This window comes from Puntigrus tetrazona, unplaced genomic scaffold, assembly GCF_018831695.1.
Source record: "Puntigrus tetrazona isolate hp1 unplaced genomic scaffold, ASM1883169v1 S000000283, whole genome shotgun sequence".
NCBI lineage: Eukaryota > Metazoa > Chordata > Actinopteri > Cypriniformes > Cyprinidae > Puntigrus > Puntigrus tetrazona.
The window spans coordinates 626,620-642,500 of record NW_025047944.1 but is presented as its reverse complement, the minus strand read 5'-3'; the positions used below and the strand labels follow the sequence as shown (position 1 = coordinate 642,500).

The following is a 15,881-nucleotide window of genomic DNA, read 5'->3' as shown; positions in this document are numbered from 1 at the left end:
AGAGGTCGAAAAAAATATTTAAAGAAAATGAGGGTGGAAGATGCAGGGAAACCAAGAAGACAAGGAAATGAGAGAGGAAAGAAGTAAAAAAAAGTAACTGGAATGGAAAAAATGAAATGAAAAGGAAAGGAAAAAGGAAACGGGAAAGGAAAACAAGCTGAAACTAAAAATGTAAAATTAAACGGAAGTTAGGAAGAAAGAAAAAAGGAAGAGATGTAAACGGGAAACTGGAAAAATAAAGAGGAAACGCAGAAATGAAAAAAGGAAAGAAATAGGAACAAAAAAAGGAAAGTAAAACTAGAGGGAAAAGTGTGGAGGAAGTGAAAAGAGGAAATGGACGTGGGAAGGGGAAAGAAACAGGAAGAGAGCAAGAGTAAAGAAAGGAAGCAGAAAATGTTCAAGGAAACTGAAATAAGAAAGGAAAGAGTAAAGGGAGTGAAAAGGTAAAGAAAGAAAGTTGGAAGAGAAGCGGAAAGAAATCGAAGAAGTAGGAAGGAAGGAAAGAAACCGGGAAAGGAAACAAAAGGAAGTGGGGAAACGGTAAAGGAAAGGTGAGGAAACGAAAGGAAACCGGTAATAATGGAAAACAAACCCACAGAGAGGAAAACATTGATTAACCAGACAGACTCCTCATCCTCACCTGACGCCTCTCTCCTCCTCCGAGAGTAATCCTGACGGAAGAGTCCCGAACATAATCCCCGATCTTCCCCCGAGACGCGCTGAGACAGTAATCCTTCCCCCTACAGGTGCTTCACCGCTCACTAACACTCACACTATTACACAGTAATCTCAACCATTCTTCTTCTAAGTCATATATTAGTAGGTTGATTATGGTTGTTCATCATAAGTGGTTTTACGACACTGCATTTATATCATGATCCCACAAAAAGGAAATTGAAGCAGAAAGGAAACAAACGGAGAAAGGAAACGAGAGAGAGAAACAACAGAAAGTGAACTGAAATGAAAAGAAGGTCTGGAATTGGAAAAGTTACAAATGAAAAGGTACAAAGAAACTGAAAAACGAGGAAAGAAATGGAAAACAGAAATCTAAACTGCAACGGAAGACGGATAGGGAAGAAAAAAGGAGAAGAAGAGAAGAAAAAAAGAAAAGGGAACGTCATGAAAGGAAGGTGAAGGAGAAAATGAGATGAGAGCGAGAAAACGAAAAGTGTTTTATGCTATTTCCATTTCTTTTTCTTGTATCAAAATCCTAAAAACAAACCCCAAAAAATTCTGAAATAATAATAAATAGAATAGAATGAAATGAAAACAGCTAAGTAAACTGAAATGAAGGAGGCAAATTAAATAGAAAGAAAAATAATGGAAAGCAGGAATTACATTGTAAAAAATTTTTAATTAAATTAAAAATAAATAAATAAATAAATAAATAAATAAAAAAAAAAAAAAAAAAAAAAAAAAATATATATATATATATATATATATATTTTCTTTTCTTGTCCAGTCTACTTCAAAGTGTTGCTCGTACTTTGTGTATAGACAGTAATAATCAGACATAAAAGACTATTTCTATCTCTATTTCTTCAAATCGTCAGCGTTTCTTCTCACGTGTGACTGAGGCCCCGCAGACGCTTTGTAGAAAGCAGGAGACGCGCCGCCGGCACCAAATCCACGTCGTTTCACCACGCATCTTAGTCAAAAGCGGACAAAAAAAAAAAACTAGCTGTAGAACAGCTCCTAGCGCGAGCGGACCCGTCCGTTCTGATGAGCCGCGCGTCGATTGAGTCTGGGAGAAACTTTGTGGCACACGATCCTCGTAAGAGCGTCAGCGGGAGCGAAGGGCCGTCAGGGCGTCGGGATTTTTCCAAAGCGACAATAATACGGCAGACGCCGCGGGGATTGGTTCCGGAGATAAATAGTATTTATAATTATAAGTATATATATATATATATATATATATATATATATATATATATATATATTATAGTATTTATATATGTATAATTATAGGTTATAGTATTAATCACAAAAAAAAAAAAATTTTTACTTGAAATAAAATGCAACTTGAAAATAAATGTAAACAGATATGAAATGAATTTCAGTCCGTTTCCAAGCCAACGTTTCATACTTAAAAAATAATAATGTAAATATTAAAAATACGTAAAAAAAAATAGACACAATTAAAAACTAAAATCAACATGGAAACAGAATATAAAATATATATACACAATTACTAAATACTAAAATCAACATGGAAGCAGAATATATATATATTATATATTACACACATATACTGTACACACACACATTTTTATATATATATATATATATATATATATATATATATATATATATATATATATATATATAAAACATGCAATATCTAAATATCAAAATCTTAATGATACTAAACAACAGCTTACTGTACCTTACTGTAAAGTATTAATAATAATGTAAATATTAAAAATAAATAAATGCATGAAAAATACAGACAACTGCTAAAACTATAACTAAAATAAACATGGAAGCAGAATATACACACACACACACACACACACATATATATATATATATATATATATATATATATATATATATATATATATATATACATACATACATATACATACACATATAAACACACAACACACATTTATATATATATATACATTCAATATATTCAAAATCTTAATGATACTAAACAACAGCCTGAAAGAACATTAAATGAAAAGGTTGTACTAAAAGAACTTAAACTGAAATACAAATATATAGCATATCTTCTACTGAAATGACAAGAGCAGAGAAGTGAGCAGAAAGCGGTGTAACCAGCAGCGAGGCTCAGAGAAAGCTCCACACAGTCGTGACCTCTGGAGACTCGAGCAGACCGTTAGTCTGAAGAGAGATGACAGAGCTCCGGCGTCCTGACAGCTCGAGAAAGAAGGTAGAAGATGACAGCTTAGAAGACGTGAATGTCTCCTTTCAGCGCTCTAAAGCTGACTGTCTGTCTGTCGATCCGTGCCAATATCACCCTGAACACTTAAACGTGTCTGAACGATAACACCACATCAACACCAGGTCTGCTGCAGCGTGCATCTAAAGTTACGGCATTCAGACGCTTGCTCTTAGGAAAAATTATTAAAAAAATAAAATTAAATTAAAATATAAAACAATAAATCTTATTTCTGTCTGATTTAGGTCTTTTAAAACAAAAAGTATTTAAAAATAAATTAAATTTAAAATAAATTGCTAAAATATATATAATCACTTCATTTTATTTTACTACTTTACTTTTCTATTTATATATATATATATTTTTTTTTTTCACTATATATATATATATATATATATATATATATAATTTTTTGTATCATATTTTAGCTATTTATTTTATTTTAAAAGATATATATATATATATATATCTTTTAAAATAAAATAATATATATATATATATATATATATATATATATACACACACATACATATATATATATATACATATATGTATATGTATTTGTGTGTATTTTTATATATATGCATGATAAATATAATTATTGGACAGTAAAAGCTCTACTCTAGGAATTGGTTGGTAAGTGTTTGGGAATTGTTAAATGTGATTTTAAAAAAATTAATAAAAATATTAAAAACGCAAATTCTAAAATAAAATCTTTTTTTAAAAAATAGATAAATAAACAAAAATGCAAGTTAAAGTAAAAAAATTACATTTAATGAATAAAAAGATTTAAAAAAAAACACCATTTAAATACATTACATTATACAATTAAAATAAAACGCTGTGTTGGTTTTTTTTTGGTTTCTTTAGCTTTCACGCCACAAATCTCCATTAATCTGATGTGCATTTGTTTTTGAGACGTAACGCGGGCCTGTGTTTTCAGCGGGATGAGCAGGGCTTTGTTTTCTCCTCAGCTCACCATATGTTTGCTGAATGGCGTTCTCTCTCTCTCTTTACCAGCCCGTCAGGTCCTGCTCGATGCGGCTCTGGCATAGATTAATGAGGAGAAGATAACGAGCAGAGCTTCACATGATCCGCTCAACCAATCAACGTCTCTATAGAGTTTCCAATTCCCAAAAAAAAAGCGATGCGCTCAATTACGACGCTTATCTGTTACTGATTAATGCTCCTCTCTGAACATGCAGTCAAAGGCTTCTTGCTTTCATTGCTGTACAGTACAAAACACAAAAACAACTGAACGCAAATGCTATTAATGACCAAAATATATGTACAGACCCGGATCAGGCCTACATTTTTCCAGTATGGAATCAAAATATTAATAAAATAAAATAGAAAACATCTCATATATTAGAAAATCGTCAGAACAATCTGATTATAATGTTAAATAAATACCTGAGTATCTAAACTAAGTGACTGAATATTCAACGGAGCTATTATTTATTTCCAATTTTGAGTGCAATTCGTATCATTGAAAATAATAAAATAAAATAAACCCTGCGTGGTCTGAATATAATGTTAATTAAATAACTGATTATTAATATTAAGTGTGTTAATACTTAAAATAATGTGTCTTAATTATAAATTTGTGAAAAGAATTAACTATTAAAATAACATAAAAATTTTAAGTAGTATGCTAAATATGTCCAAATAAAATAAAAAATATTAAATAGAATAAAATAAAATATCATGAATATATATCGTGCATCTTTTATGCACGATATAAAATAATATAAAAATATTAAATACAAATATTTTAAATATGTCAAAATAAAATGGTCATATGCTATCTGAATATAATTAATTGAAATGTTAAATACATTCATGACTACTAACACTAAGTATATCTTGTGTCCAATTTGATCCTTAAAAATTAAATGTAAAAACATGTTAAAATAATACAAAACAAGATAAATGAAATCCTGCTCACATTCAAACATGTCTATTAAATACCTGACTATTAACATTAAGTGTCTAAATACATAAAATAGCTTATTTCCATTTTTTTTTCAATTCAGGAGGTAATTCAGAACATGTGGATACTGTTACGCACAAACAAAAAGCGAGCAAGTTTAATATAATAAAAACGTAATAACACAAATAACGTTGTAGCGATATTTATAATAGATCAAACGAGCTTGAAAAACCATTAAAAAAACAAATGCATGTATATTAACACGATTTACTGAAAGTGAGCGTGAATTGTAGTCATTTCAGTTAGGTTTGATGAACACACACCTCTCTGTGCGCGTTTAGTCCTACGGGCTGTAGCGTGTAATTATATCTGCATGCACGGACTTCTCCATAAAACTGCCAGAGGCATGTGAAATATCGAGGAGGCGTTCAAAACTTTCTACTTAAACGTGGTGAAATACGAGCCGTCTGAAACGCGTCCCCATTACGGAATAAGGCCCGAGCGCCGGGCGTCATCCATCACGCGCACAATAAAGGGGGGGTTTCTGGCCCCAATAACTCACGGAGGGACCCGGAGCTGACAGCCGCCGCCGAAAACAGCACCCCCGGCCCATCCATCAGCCAGGGAGCAATCATCACCGAGTTACTAAACAATTCATGCTCAGACGCGCGCGTTTAACCGATCGTTTCGTTTACTTTACACGCCTGGGTTTTACGGCGTTTGGAAGTATTTGTTGGCCGCGTCGTGTGGCGCAGCAGTAGTTTATAGCCCTAATATGACAGTCACCTGACCTGCTCGTCACAAAACCAACGCGCTTTCTAATTAAAGAGCCTCTGTCACGGGTGATGAAAGGTGCATGTTTTGGTTGTGCTTTCCTCGGCGTGCAAGCATGCAAGGTCCTGAAACACTTCCACCGTCTTATAATGTGCATTCACTTTCACGCGATTTAATTCAACGACCCCCAGACTGCGGCGCATCTAAAAGCATCCAGCGGTGAAGAATGAATTTGTGGGCGGCGACATGCTAATGTCTCGTTTTGACGTCAAGACGATGTTAAGAAAAGTCGTTTTCGTGTTCATAAGCGGGCTGCTTTAATTATTAGTGCTGTCAGATGATTAATGGCATCCAAAATAAAACCTTTTACTGACATAATATATGCACGTGTGCTTTGTGTATTTATTATGCATATACAAATGCATGTATATATTTATATTCATATAAATTTTGTATCATATATTCATATTTTTCAATCACTTTTTTACAATTTATATCATCATGTAACGTTTTTCTTAAACACATACAGCACACACACACTATATTATGTCATATTTACTTAACTCCATAAAGAGTTTTTCAGGGCAAATATATGAATAATAAACCCGCTTTTTTTAGTGCAGTTCATGTTAAAAACGAATTATTTCGGTATGATTTCCGATAATGACGCGAGTGTTTTTACCTCCTCAATATGGCCAAAACAAACGCCCACAAGGGCGACGCCCCGCCCCCCGGAGCTGTCAATCAGCTCACGCCGCGCTGTGATTGGCCGGCGGCGGAGGCTTTAATCTCCGCCGCGCAGAGCCGAGCTCAAAGCGAGCGAGCGCGCGACGCGGAAGAGAAGATGCGCCCCGAACTCTCCTCCTGCGCCTTTCCCGCGAACAGCCTTTAAGGATTATCCCGTTCTATTCCTCCCGTTGTTTGTTTGTTTGGCGTCCTGGGAGCTACTTTCGGTCCGTCTGCAGATGCGTTTCCAGCTCACGCGGAGAGACGTGGGACATGATCGCGCTGCCTCCGGAGTCCGCCGCGTTTAGTCTGCTTGATCTCGAGACGCGACACCGGGAGCCGTTCCTGCACGCGCCGCCTCCCGCGGACCGTTTCCCCGTTAAAGCGTTGAAAATGCTGAACGCTCGGACCGGACACATCCTGCACCCGGACTATTTGCAGCCGTTACCGTCCGCTCCCGTCAGCCCCATAGAGGTAACGTTACAGCGGACGCTTCCCGGGGACTAACGCGAAACATCGCTCGAGTCATCTTTTTTTATTTTCTTAAACACCTTTAATTTTCAACACGCACCCCGAGTGGAAAATAAACCAACATTTTAGGCTGCGCAATATGTTTTATTATTATATTATTCATAATAATAATAGTAAAAGTAAGGAAATTTTGACTTAAAATTACGATCCAATAACAAAAATAGTAGGCTAATTATGCTTAACTAATTTACACCATGTTAAAACGCTATCTTTTTTATAACGTTTATAAAATAATTGTAAAATAGCTATTTTTACGCATGCATTTTAACGTAAAATAACGACCCGATGGCATTTCTTTATTAAAACGTAGCTGCTATATGGGACAAAAATCGTAAAAAGTAGCCTATTAATTTTTCCACTAATTAACGTCACGCTTACATTACGAATTTAAATGAGACTTTTTTTTAGAATTTTCTAAGCTCGACCTCAAAATGAGTGAAAAATGATATCAGGCTATTTATGATTGAATAGACAGAGCGATTACTATAAAGTTTATAATAGATATTTCTAATGAGGAATTGCATCACGTCGTATTTTCTTGATTAATTATAATTTCTATATAATTCTGAAAGATGCTGACAAAAATGTAAGCGTAAAAGAAAAATGTATGGAAATGTGCTTGAGAGTTGGGTAAAAAAACCAAAAAACAAACACAAAATGTAAAGTAGCTTAATATTACATGATAATAATAATAATAATAATAATATGTTAATGGTTTCCTTAAAGACTGACCTATTTCCAGCAGTGCAATGATTTTAGTCATAAAGCAAAGGAAAACAATGCACGTTGCCACAGGGAAACATATTTTACTGCCTGTACCGAGGGATATAATAAAAGCCCTCCTGACGTTTGATTTATGGTCTCTGCAGCGTTTCAGATTTAAGACTCTTGAGTCACGCTCAACGCCGAAACATAAATAAACACCTTTTTTTGTAGCCTGAGAAATGCTTGTTTGTGAAACGGGCGCGTGATTCGGGCCGCAGCAGTCACACGGTTTTCATAAAGCGTGGGCCACGAAGCCAGTTTCTCAAAACCGAGACGCGCGCGTTATCCTGATTGAACGAGCTTTCCGTCTGTTGTTGGGATGGGGCCGAGTGCATTTAGATGAGATGACACTGTTTGGAAATCTTGCAATCTGAGGGGGCCAAAGAAAACCAAACAAAGACAAAATACTGAGAGAATCGGCAAAGTTCTCAGTCATGCATATTGCTAATCATAATCAACTTTGGATCTAATTAGAGAAAGAAATGCACACAACGTGATCCTTGCGTAATATACTATTGATTTCCGGCATAAAAGACAAGTCGTTAATTTCGACCCACATATTGTTCTCTGTTGCTGCTCCATCACGGTCTCGTATTGTAATTATACATAAATAATGATATGTTATGATTTATACTTGTGCTCTATTTTCGCAGTTGGATGCCAAGAAGAGTCCCCTCGCCCTCCTCGCGCAAACGTGCTCCCAAATCGGGAAATCGGACCCGCCGTCCTCCACCAAGCTCTCCGGCGGGGCCTCGGACAAAGACTGCAAGTCCAGCCCGCTGAAGATCAGCGACATCGGGGCCGAGGACAAGTCCAGCTTCAAGCCGTACGCCAAATCGTCGGAGAGGAAAGACGCGGGTGCGGACAAGGCGAGCTTCCGCGTGCCGAGCGCCTCCTGCCGGCCGGTGACCCCCCGGAGCCCGGGCTCCTGCAGCTCGGCGTCCCCTCAGCCCGGGTCGGGAGATAAACCCGGGAAGAAGGAGCACGAGGCGGCTCGGACGCCGGAGGCGAGGGCCGAGAGCGAGGCGGAGGCTCCCAAAGCGCCCGCGTCCGACGGCATCCCGGTGTCTTCCGCCCTGGGGCTGGTTGCTCCGGTTTCTCCGTACAGACCGGGTCACTCCGTGTTCGCTCCGTACCCGGCGGCGTACCCCGCGTACCCTCAGCCCTTCCTGTCCCACGCCGTGAGCCTGGACCCGAGCAAACCCGGCGGCGGTCAGCTGATTAATGCTCTGGGCAGCAAGCCGGGCTCCAGTCCCCTCGCCGGGGCCTCTCCTCCATCCATCATGTCTGGCGGTCTGTGCAGGGACCCGTTCTGCTTGAGCTATCACTGCGCTAGCCATCTATCATCCGCCGGCTCGCACGACAAGTCCGGATACCCTCTAATGTACCACTCCCTGCACCCGCCTTCGTTCCCGGGACACCCGTTGTATCCGTACGGCTTCGTGCTTCCCAACGATTCCCAGACGCACGTTTGCAACTGGGTCTCCGCCAACGGCCCGTGCGACAAGCGCTTCTCGTCTTCGGAGGAGCTTTTGAGCCACTTGCGGACTCACACGGCGTTCGCCGAGAAGCTGGTCGCGGGATATCCCGGCTCTTTGAGCATGGCCTGTCACGTGCCAGGAGCTCCGCTGGCTCTCAGGACCCCTCACCTCGGGCTCGGCTCGCGGTATCATCCGTACAAAAGCCCGGGAGGCGCTCCGGTTCCGGTTCCCGCCGCCGCCGCCGGCCCGTTTTACTCCCCGTACGCTCTTTACGGACAGAGACTGACCACTGCGTCTGGGCTCGGATATCAGTGATTATTATTTTTTTTTCTTATTTTGTTCGCCCTCAGGACTAACTAGTGGACCATTATTTATTAAAGTTAGCTTTAAAGCGAACGAAACGAAAGCGGACTCGCGAGGCTTTTATTTAAACTGTTACAGACGTGATTCTCTCGTAAGAAACAAGCCACACTGTGTAACGTCTTATAGCCAAAATGTGCATGTTTATTTCTAAATTTACTTGAATTTATATTTTAACGTTTGTGGGGGAAGAGATGTTTTTACTGTGCAACTCAGGGAAAAACGACAGCAATTAAAGAATAACTCGATTCAGTCTGGTTGTTTTTGGCGCACATTAGGTGATTAAAACAGAAAAAATATATTTTTTATGATGTTTTATGATGTACTCGAGTTACGCTTACCTTGCAACAAATATAACCTTCAATGATAATATTAATAATAATGTAAAGCCCTCTATATAGATATTAGTCAAAGTCAACAAGTGCATCTGTTAGAAACGTCTAAGTTATTTCTAAGCTATTTCATAAAAGTGTTTGGTTCATGTGTGCAAGTTTGAACCTTTTCCCTCTTAAAATAACTCAGATTTTATCGCCCACAGCATTTGCCATTTATGAGCCTGGCTTATTTTTGCATTACTTTTTACACGCGTTAAATGAATCAGGTCCTAAAGACAAATAGTCCTGGGATCTAGAATAAATATAATGGGTATAGAAATCTAGAAAATGTGTTTTTATGAAAAAAAAAAAAAAAACAGGAGCGTGCCAGAAAGGGGGAGAAAAAAAAACCTCCTGGAAATATAATATTAGTAAGTCACAAATAAATATTTATTTAAACACTGAACATAATTCATGCACATTAAATTAAGTATAAAACAGAATACGAATTTTAATTAATTTAATTAATTAAACATCCATCAGATTATTTCTCTAGAAGAGCATTAAACTGTTTCCAATTTGTCTTAATATCAGAAGAAATGTCAAATTTATTTAGTGGTTAATATTCAAGCTTTTACAATCATAGCATAACGTACTACTAATAAGTAATTTATGTAATATAAATGTATACATGTAGATGTTTATATTCAGCAGAAATATTTAAATTGTAATTTAAAGCCTTTTAAGTAGAAACCTACATCAAAACAATAAATACAAGTCTGATAGGTTAGTGTTATTCATTTAATAAATGAATAATATTTTATTATTCCCGGCAGGCAATGTGTGAACTTTTCACATTCCGTCTAAAATTAAAACGGAAACAAAGAGTGACATAAACGAAGGTAAAGAGCTTTATTTCATGCCGGCCTGTAGAAGTTACGGGTTTGTCTCCGCTATCGAACCGGACTAGACTGCTTTGTCTAGAAGACAAAGCTAAACAGAGCGAATGAATTGCAGATACAGGCATTTTTGGCCACACCACATTTTTTGTTTTTGTGCATTTTTGCAATTTTTTGGCTCGCTCTTCTGCATTGCCATGTGTGCTGCGGTGTGCAAACTTAAAACAGCTCTTTTAAATATTCATCACGACGGGCTCTGGACCGTGTGCATGTTCAAGTTAGAGACGAAGCCGCAGCATCCTACGTGAAGACCTGACCGCCGGCTGACCACACGCTCGTATATTACTACAACAATCACTCTTGAGCTCCAGACCGTCTGAACGAGCAATCTTACAGGCCCGTATTTACAGGCTTTTCAAAAAAAAGACACGTTTAACTGAGATATAAAACAGTAAAGTATATCAAGATCGCATATTATTTCATGTCTGTTATTCTTCTTCTAAAGCCTCCACTGCTTTTTTTAAAACTGCATCTATCAAGGAAAATATGAGTAATTCAATCAAAAATGACAATTAGCCGAAAGTGTCCTCACATCCGAGATTAGGATGAGTTTGTTTCTTCACCGGATCTGGAGGGATGTCTCAGCAATGAATGGGTGCCGTCAATCAATCACGATTAATCACATCCAAAATAAATGTTTTTGTTTAAATAATATATATAATCTATGCACATAGAGTTTATTTATTATGTGTGTGTATATATATATATATATATATATATATATATATATATATATATATATATATATATATATATATGCACACACACATGTAGACATTATGAAAATATTTCCATGAATATATGTATATAATTTCTATTATTTCGAAATATTTAATATATAAACCACGTTTTTCTTGAATATATACATGCATATTTATATATACACAATAACTATACACAGTACACGTTTATTATGTAAACAAAGACGTTTCTTTTGAATGCAGTTAACTGATTGAACGGTCTGTCAGCTCCACTAATCCACAGCAGGCCGGTCAGGCCATCACTTCACATCTAAACAAGTCACAAGCTTTCGGTTTAAAAGTTAAAACACCTTACAGATGGATTTGTTTCCGGCTAAACTATGACTCCATAATAACAAAAAAAGTGCATCTCCCGTGTCAAAATCCAGTCACATATTCATTTAGGGCTATTTTGGCTCGATGCGTCTGTGCAGATTTCTCTCCCGATTCGGAACGCTTTTATTCAGACTCATATTTTAGCCGGAGCGCCGCGGGTTACTGTGATGCTTTTAATCAGACTCTCATTCTGACGGCACCCGTTCACCGCAGACACACTCCTCCAGATCCAGACTTAGAAACGAACTGGCCGCGCCGCACCCGATCGAATCCCGCTTTAGAGACGTTTACAGGAAAACGAGAGAAAGAGGACGATCGGTACACGAACAGATCGGAAGAGAGACGTCCAGTGGGTTAATAATCCTGAGTCTTCTGCGTGCCTCTCCGGCTGCGGGCCACTTTAAAACATCCCAGCGTCTGATTGGAGGTTTTATACGGCGGAAACGGTGACGCACGCCCCGTCTGGAAAGACTTGCGAGCGAAGTGATGAAATGTGCGAAGCTGCACGGTTGTTTTAGAGCCTCTGAAGCATTAAGAGCAGGTGATTAATGACGGGCCGCTTTCTCCCAGTCTGCAGAGACTGAAAATTAGCCACAGATTGGACACAAACACACACACACACACACACACACATGGAAACTCTTACAGGAGAACACATGTGCAGCGAGTAAGATAGATGAAGTCTCAACAAGCGCTCCACACACACACACGCCGTAATTTAAAGAGTATTTAAAGGCCAGCGGCGGGCCGTTCGTGCTTGGGCTCGGATCCGCGGAGGTGTTTAAATCAGCTCTGGCATCGCGGCTCAAAGCCTTTCTCGGGGCTGTTTTCGATGGTCCCTCCAAAGACAGCACAGATGTCTGCTCTCCGGCTCAGATTGATGCGCTGTCGTTTCTCAAACGCTCGCATGTGTGTCTCCGAGACGTTCCTCTCGGGCTAAACGGAGCGGTTTCATCACGCCGTCTCAGACTCGTTTCTGATCAACGTCTCGCGGCGCATCACCGATGCCGCATTTATTTGATCAAAAATACTGTAAAAATTGTCAAATATTATTGTGATTTCAAATAGCTGTTTTCCATGTGAATATGCAAGTAAAAGGAATTTATTCCTATGTATTTTCAGCATGATTCCTAGTCTTCAGAAATCACTCTAATATGCTGATTTTAGAAAAACAGTATTTTTGTGGAAACTGACGCGTTTTATTTTTCAGGATTTACAGATGAATAGAAAGTTCGTTCATTTGAAATAGAAATCAGCTAAAACTAAATTTGCTAAATCTTTTATTCTAGTCAGATACCTAAATATACATTAAACAAGATTTATTCAACGAGTGCAAGACTGTTCAGACAATGTATTTTTTTTTTACAATCTTACCAAATTTTAACTTGTTAGCTTACGGCTAGAAATGAAGACTTCTATTATAAGATAAAAAAAATTTTTTTCAGGAATCTTTAATGAATAGAAAGTTCAGTAAAACAACATTTATTTAAAATCTTTCTTACAACTGATACATGTTTTTGGTAACACTTTTCAATAAGGTATCATTTGCTAAGATTAATGCATTAACTAAAATGAACAATGCATTTATTATACTATTTATTAATCTGCTAATATTTTTTTATGAAAATATAACTATATTATATATACATATAACTATGTTTATTCAATTGATGAATTAATTTTGTAAGTATTGTTCATTCTTTGTTTTTTTTTTTTTATATTTAATTATAAACAATGGTAATTTTTTTCTGCCTCAACATTAAATTATAAAAGGCGATTTATATTTTTTATTTAAATAAAAAATAATCCAAGGTAAATGCATATCGATTGTTAAATATAAAAATGTTACCGTAAACCATAAAGGTACAGACTAATTCATATTAAAGATAGCCTAGTTAAAACATGTTTTAAATGTATTGCATGTAAATACAGTTGTAGGTGAAATTAAAGTAGGAGCACCGTTAGACAATGTGTTTAGTTATTTATTATGTAACGCTAGAAACACTCATTGTCTTCACTGTTACTTCTTCACGCTTAAAACACGCTAACATTGCCAGAGAACACTTTCGGGATTATCGAGACGTCAGAAACGCTACGGGAGACGCGACTCTGCTGCAATGAGACGTCAGAGACAGCCGCATGAATCTTCTGCAGCGCCGCTTTCCACATGAACACGAAATACGGCATCATAAAAACAAATATAGCAGAGCGCCGCCGTATCTGACCTCTGCTCTGAATAGCCTGCATGTCAAAGCACGAGTATTGTTTCGGTATCGCTCGTTTCTGAGCACAGCGTGTGAGAGAGGGGGGAAACCCTTAAAAACACAGTGCTGGGGGAGTTTTGACGTGTGGGTCTGTGTTCGATGGTTAAAAACTACAAACATCAACAGCAGAGCTCATCAGAGGCACAGGAAGAGATTTCAGGACGCAAAGGCTTTCCTCAAAACAGGCCAAAGCACGCAGTTTAACACTACAGTCTGCAACACGTCTCATTATTAAATAAAACACTATATATACACACACACACACACACATATATATATATATATATATATATATATATACATACATATATATATATATATATATATATATATACACACACACACACACACATATATATATATATATATATATATATACATATATATACACATTATACACACACACACACATATACATATATATATATAGCTGTAAATAAAACATCTATGTTTTACAAGAAAATACAATTTGTGTTTAATTCAATGCGTTACTTGCAAACCAGCAATTTCTGAGTGGATTTTTTTTGTCTGCATTAAAACATTTTGTGTTAATTAATAAAAAAGCTGAATATATAAATATTAGATGACTTAAAAATGTTAGAATTACCTTCTTTGGCAACTAGCTGAAATAAAATATGGTTTACACGACTAAAAACGGTGACAAAAACTGACATGACAAAATAGAAATGTTTACTTAAAATACAAAAACATCAAAAAAGTAAAACCAAATAAATCTGCGCAAACTGAAATAGAACAGAAAAATAATAGATGGAAAAAATTAAATATAAATAATTTATAAGCTAATAAGTACAAATAACGTTGTTAGGCAATTTCGCTGAGATAAGAAAGATTCGATTACTAAAACTGAAATAAAAATATTTCATAATGAAAACGCAAAAAGCACGTATTAAAATCTAAAACTAAAACTAAAATGAACATGAAAGCTAATAAAAAATATGAATAAGTATATAAATAATACTAAAATAAATTTATGATGAACTTGGAAACACCACTAAAAATACTAAACTATTTACTTATGAGACTTTAAATGCCATATTAGTAAATATTAAAAGGTATATATATATATATATATATATATATATATATTTTTTTTTTACTATAAAAGTACATGCCTTTTTAATTATAACATTTTTGCAGTTAATAATGAAAGCAGCCTAATACTTTTTACTTGCAAAAATATCTTTAGAATGTTTTTCACAGATGAAATATACTGCCTGCAAATCCAATTTAATTTGGAGCGGCATGCAATCAATTATTTTTCAACTTTGGGTCCCTCGTGAAAACCGTTCATGCACCGCTTCAGATAAAAAAAACAACAACAACAATTAAAACAATGCAGATGTTTTGCTGCTGCTCAGGTATTTCAGCTGCAGCACGATTATCTCAGCAGGAGCGGCAGACCTGATCTGAGGACGCACAGCTCAATGCCGCCTTTATACGGGCAGAAATCACAGCTCCAGCGACTTAATTACAAATACCAGCCTTCAAATGCTGCCCAATTACGGCTTTCACTGGGCTGATGGATGCCAGCTGGGCTCCGGGGCCGCTCTCAGCCCATAAGTCACTCTGACACACGCCTCTGAAGTACATCCAGAGGAAAAGCCCATAAAAACCTTTAAGAGGAACCCGAGATGAGATCGATCACATGACACGCTAGAGCTTCCCATCATGCCTTCTGATCCGTGCTGCATCGCTCCATCCTGACGGGACGGGATCATCATTTAAACAGGAAAGGACAGGTGCTCGGAGACACACGATACTTAGGATTT

The 15,881-nt window shown here is 37.0% G+C and overlaps 1 protein-coding gene across 1 annotated transcript; it reads left to right on the top strand.

Moving 5' to 3' along the window:
• The first annotated feature begins 6,430 nt into the window (after positions 1 to 6,430).
• LOC122333565 (zinc finger protein 503-like) lies at positions 6,431 to 9,726 on the top strand. The gene is made up of 2 exons (XM_043231249.1): positions 6,431 to 6,815; positions 8,291 to 9,726. The coding sequence occupies exons 1-2, from the start codon at positions 6,615 to 6,617 to the stop codon at positions 9,431 to 9,433; spliced, it is 1,344 nt and encodes a 447-aa protein (XP_043087184.1). The 5' UTR covers positions 6,431 to 6,614; the 3' UTR covers positions 9,434 to 9,726.
• Positions 9,727 to 15,881: the final 6,155 nt, after the last annotated feature.